Source organism: Leishmania donovani, chromosome 29 (genome assembly GCF_000227135.1).
Source record: "Leishmania donovani BPK282A1 complete genome, chromosome 29".
Taxonomy (NCBI): domain Eukaryota; phylum Euglenozoa; class Kinetoplastea; order Trypanosomatida; family Trypanosomatidae; genus Leishmania; species Leishmania donovani.
In genome coordinates, this window is record NC_018256.1 from 203464 (window position 1) to 212208 (window position 8745).

At 61.3% G+C, this 8745-nt stretch overlaps 3 protein-coding genes across 3 annotated transcripts; all 3 read right to left on the reverse strand.

Annotated features, from left to right (window-relative positions):
* Positions 1-575: 575 nt before the first annotated feature.
* LDBPK_290550 (hypothetical protein, conserved) lies at positions 576-2084 on the reverse strand (the record flags this gene model as incomplete). The annotated part of the gene is made up of 1 exon (XM_003862424.1): positions 576-2084. The coding sequence occupies one exon, from the start codon at positions 2082-2084 to the stop codon at positions 576-578; it is 1509 nt and encodes a 502-aa protein (XP_003862472.1).
* Positions 2085-3270: 1186 nt separating this feature from the next.
* Positions 3271-5913, reverse strand: LDBPK_290560 (hypothetical protein, conserved; the record flags this gene model as incomplete). Its single annotated transcript, XM_003862425.1, has 1 exon — positions 3271-5913. The coding sequence occupies one exon, from the start codon at positions 5911-5913 to the stop codon at positions 3271-3273; it is 2643 nt and encodes an 880-aa protein (XP_003862473.1).
* A 1399-nt stretch (positions 5914-7312) lies between these two features.
* Positions 7313-8002, reverse strand: LDBPK_290570 (hypothetical protein; the record flags this gene model as incomplete). Its single annotated transcript, XM_003862426.1, has 1 exon — positions 7313-8002. One exon carries the CDS (start codon positions 8000-8002, stop codon positions 7313-7315), a length of 690 nt encoding a protein of 229 aa, XP_003862474.1.
* Between the last annotated feature and the right edge of the window lie 743 nt (positions 8003-8745).

Below are 8745 nucleotides of genomic sequence, written 5' to 3' on the forward strand. Positions count from 1 at the left end.
CCAGTAACGACGGGTCGGCGGTGAGCGGGGGGGGGGGGGGGCACGCGCAGGCGCCTTGCCACCACCGCGGATGCTAACGATGCGTGGGCTGCTGTGGTGGTGGAAGCCGTATTAAGCGGCTATGTGTGGCGCGCACGCGTGTTGTTGAACGCCGACGACAGAGGAGAAGCGCAGCGACAGGGGCAGAGAGAAGACGCTTGCGCACGCGAGAGAGCGAGAGAAAAGAAAGATTGAGAGTGCGTGTACCTTCGCGGTTCACTGCCGAGGCATCCATGGTGAGCTGATGCGGCCTTCCGCCGATACATGCATGGATGCTCTCACAGGGCAATCCCACCCCCATAACGTTCACCCAATCCCCTAAAACGCCGCTGCTTGCCACTGGGGAACGCGAGGGCGGGCAGCAGTGCAGAAGTCACATAGCGGTGCATCAAGCGCACAGGCACACAGACGTGCACATGCGCAAGAACGTGTCCATCGAAACAGCTTTCCGGGGCCTTGTTTCGCTTTAGTTAACGCGCTCACTGACGCACGCGCACTCGAGAGACATGCAGACATGCACATGCGTACCTTTCTCGTTATGCCCTCTTCACGCCTCGCTGTCTGCCGCCGCCCTTGTGTACAGTCGCGTGTTTGCTCGTGTGGGTCTCGTCCGTCTCGCCGAACTCGGACAGCAACTCCTGTGCGGCCCGGTCGCTCTCCAAGAAGGCGTCTCCGCGGTGGGCGTACTTGATGGTGCTCACGTGATGCACGCGGTAGCCTCGCGCAAAGAGCTCCGCCAGCACACGTGCAATGTTGCGCGTGTCATCGATGCCGCTGTGCCGCCGCCCCTCAAAGGACATGCTCATCTTTTTCAGCATGTGCGTCAGCTTCGCCTGACGGCACTTGAAGTGATCGCTGTAGCTATGCCGGACGTTGATGTAGCGGTAACACACAGGCGGGAAGTCGACCCCGTCGCGCAGGACGCTGCACTCATGCATGAAGCGGCGCATGTCCCACGGCCCGTCCGTAGCCATGCATATCATGGCCTCTGCAGACGTGTTGGCCTTCGCCGCGTCTGTGTGCTCGTCATAGACGAAGCGGCGCTGCTCCGACTTGAGGTTGTGGGAGAGGCGGTTAGGGCCGTAGTGCCTCGCCCACATCCGGCAGAGCGGATACACCTCGGTCTTCAGCCAGTCCTGGAACTGCGCGACGACTGTCGGCAGGGGGTCCGCCACATCCACCATCTCCTGCGTGATGCCCGTCAGCTCTGTGCAAAACGCTGTCAGTTTTGGATTGCGCAGCGGCCGGACATACCGATGGAACTCCGCCACGATGCGTAGCGTTGCCGTGTCCAGCACCACGACAGGAAACTCGATGATCTCGTGCGGGTAGTGAACACTGCCACTGGCGCAGGTGGCCTCGAAGTCGCACACAAGCACGTGGCTGAACGGCTGCGCGAGGAGGCGTTTGAATGGTGGGCGAGTCGGAATGCCGCTGGACGTGCCAAGAGGCGGCGCAGGGTTAGTCGCTGCCTCGCCGTCTTCGCCGTTCTCAAGGAGAGAACTCCCCTCCGCATCACCACGCAGCTGGGGCTCCTGCGTCGCTGTCGTCGTCGCGGCTCCATTTTTACCTCCGCCGCTCGCGCACGCCTTCGTGGCCTTTCGCACCTGCGATTTGCGACAAGCACCGCCATCGCCGTGGCTTCCCCCCATGAGAATATCAAAGCGGCTGCCGCCGAGCGAGTAGAGGCTGTTTCTGCTGCGGTCGTGTGCACCGTCCCGGGACGAGGAAGACAGCCGTGGAAGCGGAAACGCCGAGGTCGGCTGAGGCTCTGCGGCAGCTCCGGTACTAGAGGCTGGCGAAGAGGATGGCACCGCCTCTGCCTCTGCGGTCGTCGCGGCATGCGCCGCGTTTGTCAAGATGTCACCAACGCGAGGGCTGGACGAGCAGGAGGGGGCCTCGGGCTTCCTGCTAGACGTGGCAGAGCGTGTTGCGTCATCCAACACGTCGTCGCCGGAAGCCGCGCGAGGAGGAGGCGGTGAGGCGGTCTGCTTCTGAAGCTCCAGCTGGCGCAGCTCCTTCGCGAGTGAACGGATGCGCCCCATGCACGGAAGAAGTCGACGCTGCGGTGGGGTCGAAAAGAACTGAACGAAAGCGATATAGAAACGTTGTCGGATGGAGTTTGCCGGTCACGATACGCAAGTGCGCGCGTGCGCAGGCTCATCTGTTGGCACGCCCTTCCCACAATCGGTCCAACGGCTGAGAGCAGCACTTCTCTTGGCCAGTCTGTCGGTGCGATGACGGACCGCAGAGATGTCGTCACAGAGGATGGATAAGAGAGAATGAGCCGCAAGCGGCGCAGGAATGCCAAAAGGCGAAGGAGAAGACAGAGAGAGAACGGGAGAGGTGGAGGAAGGTTGGCGCACGGGGTGCCTCTTTGGATGTGTCTGTGTGAGTGTGTGTGTGTGTGTGTGCATCCAACCACAAGATGTGCGCTGGCAGACGCCCAGGAAGAGCCTGCGACATTGCACGAAGTGTTGTCAAGAAGGTGAGAGGCGAGGAAGGGAAGGGAAGGGCGCCACAGGTGCAGCCGAGTGTCACCCGAGAAGAGTGCACACACTGGACGCACACGTGGTATGGCGCTTGCATGCCACACAGATACGGAAGCAGAGTTGCAGTCCGGATATGGTGTCGGTGTCTGTCGGTATCGAGCCCTCTCCTAACCTCACATCAGCCATGCGCCTGCGCGGGCGGGTGCCGCTACCAGCTCTGCGTCTTGTTTTCTCGCTTTGTTTTCAGGTCTATTCAAGCGCACTCGGAGATGTGCCCGCGAAAACGCAGTGGCGCACACGCGTACAGGCACGCGTTGCTCCCGTTGGGGGAAGGGAGGGAGGATGGGCCGACGGTGCGTGGGTGGGTGGAGGCGCGCGCGCGCAGGAGGAGGAGGAGGAGAGCAAAGGAGATATGCAATAGAACAGAAGGCAATCAAAATGAGAGCGAGCACAACGGTTCAAGCACAACACCAGGAGAGAGTGTGCGGCACACACACACACGCACGAGAGGCTCCATCAGCGGAATTAACGCCAACGCCAACGTCAACGGTAACCACGTCATCTTGAACGGAAGCCAACGACCTGGTGAGAAGGGAGAAGCAGTGTGAAAGACCGCAGGCAACCAAACAACGAAACAAAATGAGTGGCCTCATGCATTCGTCCATCATCCGCACATACACAGAGGCGCGCACACACACGCACGATTCTCGCCCTCCAGTCGCTCTAGGGAGCGGGAGGCCTAGCGAGAGTGGTCGTCCTCGTTCACGGAGTAGGGAGCAGAGATGGCCGTGGGTGACGCCTCGGACGATCGTGTGTGGCAGGACGCGGCGGGCGCCGTCGAGGGTGGTAGCAAGAGGGGTGCCGATCCGCTCACGCTGTTCGCCCCGGTCAGCAGCAGTCCATTGAACGGCAGGCGGTTTAGTGGCACCTCACAGAAACTGCATCCGTAGTGAAGGAGACCAATTACGATGGACGCGATGTTGCGCGCGTCGTCGAGCCCGCTATGCAGCCGCCCCTCGAAGGGAAGATGCAGCACCTCCAGCATCGCCTTGATCTTCCCCTGCGAGCACCGGAAGAAGCAGGCAAAGGTCTGCTTCACGTCGATAAACTGGTAGAAGAGCGAGGGGAAGCGGATGCCTTGGCGAGAAACGCTGTGATAGTACATGAACTCGCGCAAGTCCATCGGGCCATCCGTCACGAACATACAGCGGGCATGTGGCGGCAGCGTGTGGGAGAGCCAGCGCTCAAACTGCCTGATGACCTCCTCAAGCGACGCTGCTGTGTCCACGTCCTCCTGCCGCATCCCGGTCAACTTCTGGCAAAAGGGGCTGAGTTCTCTCTTGTATCGCGGGCGCACAAATCGGTGAAACTCCGCCACGACACGCTGCAGTCGTGCATCGACGACCACCACCGGGAACTCGATGATCTCGTACAGGTAGTTGGGCGGCGGGTGCTCCTCGCAGGTGGCCTCGAAGTCCAGCACAAGCAGATAATCATAAGGGCATGGCAAGGCGCCGAACGGCGAGGAGTACGACATCAGCGGCGACACCGGCACGCTGCGCGCCCCGCCAGCACCGCCGTTGAGCGAGAATGGCGGCATGCCCGGCGCCAGCGAGGACGACATGAACGTGCGTGGGGTCGTTGCCGCGCTGGGAGGTCCGCCGACGAAATGCGTGGTGCCTCTGTGCGATACGGAAGCGTAAAACGCGTTCGGTGCCGCACTGCGGCGCCGCAGCATCTCCTCGCGTGTTTCCAGGTGAAACGGCGCGCTGTTCGACGTGGACGCGTTGCCGCCGTGCGGGCTAGTGTTCATGAGCGACGCCGAGGGCTGATACGGCGCTGCTGCCTCAGACAACGGTGTCGAAGGAAAGTTGGCGAGTCCGGCCTCGCCTTCATCCTGTGTGCGCGACGCCGGCGGTGGCGTCGTGCCGCGATCCAGCATCATGGCAACGTGCTGCGACGGCGAGTACGTTGAGCTGCTCTCGGACAACTGCTTCATCGAGGAGGAGGCTGCATCGTTCGCGGTGGCGGCAGGGCTGTGCGCAACCGGGATTGGTGCTGCCGAAAAAAACGAGGCGCTTCGCGGCTTCTGAACACTGGGCGGGGTGCGGCTTTGGGAGGGGCGTGCGCTGTAGCTGAGCGTCGTCCCTGGCGACGCAGCAGACTTCACACCGATCACGCCGGTGGCATTCGTGCCGGTGTGTGAGCTGGTCGTGATCGGCATGGGAGTAACGGCAGAAGAAGCGGCAGCGGTAGATGTCCTCGGCGTGCCGGCCCCGCCAGGCACACAGCCAGCGGTGAAGGACGGGGCTGGTGGCGTCTCGTGATCAGCTGGCGCAGGCGTCACAGGAACAATCGACCGTGCAGCCGCAGCGACTGGTGCGCCTAAGAGCGTTGCCGCAGGAGGATTGTGCAGCCCATCCGCCGACACCGCCGGTGACGCACTCGGCGCCACGGCAGTACCCTCCTCGTACGCGTGCAGGTCCGGCGGCGTTGACACGCCGCGCCATTCCACGCCGAGCACCTCGTCCAGCGCACGTGTCAGCTCATGCTCGTTCAGGACAAGCCCGCGCAGCACTTCGAAGTGGGCACATACGCGATGCCAGCGCTCTTCTTCCGTGATGTCGGGGTCGTGTGAAGGATGTGCAGTGGCAATTGCCGTGGGTGGTGCTGCCGAGCGACCGCCAGAGGTGGCGCTGCCCCCACCAGTACCCGCGCCGCGTGCAACGGCCGCCGTGACCGGCGCGCTGGCGGCGCCCAGTGGCTTTGTGTGGAAAGGCGCAGCGTCTGTGCCTCTCAAAAAGGACGCCGACCCACCTGCCACCTTGTCGAGGGTGTCCAGCGACGCGCATGAGAGCGCTATCTCACGCAGAAGACTCAGCAGCTGCGGAATGGTGCCCGTGTCGGTCGGCACCAGCCCCAGCGGCTTAGGGGCAGATGGCTGCGCTGAAGTCCTCTCTGTCGCTTTGGAAGCAGTGGCGGCGCCGGAGGACGCGCTGCGCTGGTCAGCACGAGCGCCGTTGCCGGGGCTAGCGGTGGGCGACGCTACTCCCGAGAGAGAGACTGTTGTGCCAGACGTCGTGTCGGTGTGCACCAGTGGCGTGCCAGGGGCCAACGCGCGCGTTGTCTTCGCTCGGCCGTTCAGAACGGCCTCCAAGAAGGAGTGCGTCAACGTCGTAGGACTGCCTTTGCCCATCAGTCGAGATGTGACGCTGGCGTCATGGTGCGCTGGCTTTTTCGGTCGCATAGTAGACCCACCCGTGGGCTGCGACTCCGCCACAGCTGGCGAAGTGGACAATGTCAGCAGTGTTGCCGCCTCCATCGACGCGCGGTACTGCGCAATCTCAGTGGCCTCAGGGGGACGCTCCATGAGTGCAGACATGAGCTCCGCAGCCAAGGTGCGGGCGGCTTTGCAACGCTCGGAGATGGACCTGCAATCTGAAGAAGAGCCTGTGGCGCCGATGCAACGGTTTGCATGGGGTGTGCTGGCATTTTTGTGGTGCCGCTTCGCTGCCTTAGATTTGCTGAGGAGAGAGCCAGTGCTGCCGCCGGAGCTGGCATTAGCAGCGCCGCCACCGTTCTGCAAGATGCCATCGCCGCTTCCACCGAAGGCGGCGGGTGTGGAGGTAGCGGTGGAGGCTGGCGACGAGCCTGCTACCAGCGTCGGTAGCTCTGCAGGCGGCGCTGCGTCCTCGGCGACAACGTCCCGGGGCGAGGTGGAAGTGGCGCACGGTTGCGCCAACTGCCGCCGCAGCGGCGTGCCTGCGGCCTCGCCACAAAAGGAAGTGCAGGTGGGGCTCTTGCAGTGGTCCCGTGGTTCAGCCTGGCGCGCATCAGCAGCTGCGATGGAAGGCGAATCGTCTTCTTGATGTGCCGCCACCTGTGCGGACGCCAAGCGAGCTATGATGGGGGTGTGGTCATCGGACATCTTCGAAGAGACAAGCGTTGGCTGCTTAGGTGTGGGCGTGCGGAAAGAAGAGTTGCATGGAGGCACTGGCGCCTGCAGCGGATGCGCGAGAGAGGAAGCCGTGTTCTCTCACCCTCCCTGCCGTCGCCACCACTACGTAAGAGGCCCTCCCTGTAACGTCTTCAGCCCCTAGGCGGTGCCGATGCCTCTACCACCGTAGCAGCGCCTCGGTACAGACAAGCTGTATTCAGAAAAGAAGGAAAAAGGAGTGGGTGATCGTGATGGCAAAATATCGACGCCGGAGTCAAAGAGAGACAGCATAAGAAGGCCAACGACGCAGTGCCCCAGCAAGCAACGCCTTCCCCAACACGCACACGCACACCCACACTCACGCACGGGTGTACACGGAAGCAGATGAACTAGCACAAGACACCACCGCGCTTACGCACATAAACGCAAGGCAAGCCGGCGCAGGCCAATGCAAAGGGAGGAGCGCGAGAAGATAAAGAAAACACAAACAGCACGCAGGAGGAAGAAAAATTATCAATGCCAAGATGTACACGTACACACATACATGCGTACACAAAGATATATATATATATATGCGTGTGTGTATGTATGTATACCTCTGTGTGTGCGTGCGTGTGTGTGTGCGTATGCCTCTACCTCTTTCTTGGTTGACGCGTGTGGATGTGCGCGGGTGTTTGTGGAGGCCTCGTCACCTTGGAAGTCCGCGAAAAGCGAAACACAAAAAAAAGGAGAAAAAAACGGAGGAGGAGTAAAACGGAAAAAAAAGGGCACAAATGGTGGAAGAGCAGAGTTGTGCACGCACGCGCGCGCGCAGCAGATGAAAAACGGGAAGATGAGCACGCTTTCAAGGCACGCGCGCACTAACAGAAACAGAGAGAAGCCTTCGGCGCAACAAAAGAAGCCAGGGAAAGAACGCAGCGAGTCGACGATGGGCACACACGCACACAGGCGCACCAACGTGAACGCACTCGCAAGCCTTCACAGCGATTCGTGGTCCAGGCGTAGCTGCTTCACTGACCGGCTCGTATGCCCTTGCTTCTCGGTGCTGGCTTGTTCGATGCGCACGTGTCTTCGCTTCGCCGTCTTTACACCGTATCTCGTGTACAGCTGATCCAAGCCTTGGATCCGCCCAAAAACGCAAGCAAGGTCTGCAAGATTGTCTCTGTGTGTGTGTGTGTGTGTGTGTGTGTGTGTATGTGTGTGCTTGCAACAGGGGAGGGGGGCGGGTTGTAAGCAATGCGGCGGGCTGCAGTGGCTGCTGCCTGTCTGTTGGCGTATGCGTGCTTGTGAGTATATGTAGATCCGTCGGTGGGTGCCCTGGAATTCCTTCAAGAGGCTGCGCCAGGAACCCAGCAACACTACTGCGTGAAAAGGTGCGAGTGGAAGGCGAAGCAAGAGAGAGAAAGATGCAAGCCGTGATTGGGGTAGTGCGTCGCGCGTAACATGATGGAGCAGTGCAAGAAGAGTGAAGAAGAGATGCGCAAGTGAAGAGGGCAACGATGCTGGCTCTGCCTCGTTGTGCAAGCCTCATCATGTATTGTGACTTCTCCCATTCTCTCTACCTCGCTCAAAACGCACACACACGCACACGCGTCTTAGGACCACCTCTTGTCGCGTGCGTGGCCTGGTTGCCGATGCGATCACAATCCGCAAATCCTTCAAGAAGCGCAGGGGGTGGCCGAGAGAAGGACACGGGAGGGGAAGTCGCGGAAAGGCTGCACAACACCTCCGAGACGGCGACAGTCGTGTGCTTACGTTTGATGATACTCGGGTACGTGGCGACACGCAGACAGACACTAGAGCAGAGGAAAAAAAAAGCCAGCGGCAACATGCCAAGTCCAAACAGAGTAAAACTGTACAAGCGGTCCTCCGCCTCTCTCTTCCGCCCTCCTCCCCGTGTACTTCTCACAAGCACGGCGCGGAGCACACAGGTCTTGCCTTCAAGACGCCTCTGTGCCGCGTGTCGGTTAGCAAATATGCGCATACACAACCACGGCTCGTCTGCCTCTCTTTTGCCGCGGCTAAAGCCTTGTCGCCTAGGACACGCCGTCTGCCCCTCTGTGCGGGTCATGCGTCCACCCGGCCTTTCCTGTCCTGCCCCGCCCCTTGCCGGGACACGCGCTGCGCGATTGGCGCCGCACGAACCTGGCGCCGCCGCATGCTCTGATCCCAGCGGGTCGCATTCAGGGTTCTGCTCGAGAACGAAAGCAATCGCGTCCGCCGGGCGGTCGGCGAGGGGTGGCCAAGGCGCATGTGCCCGGCATGCGCGGGGAGGGA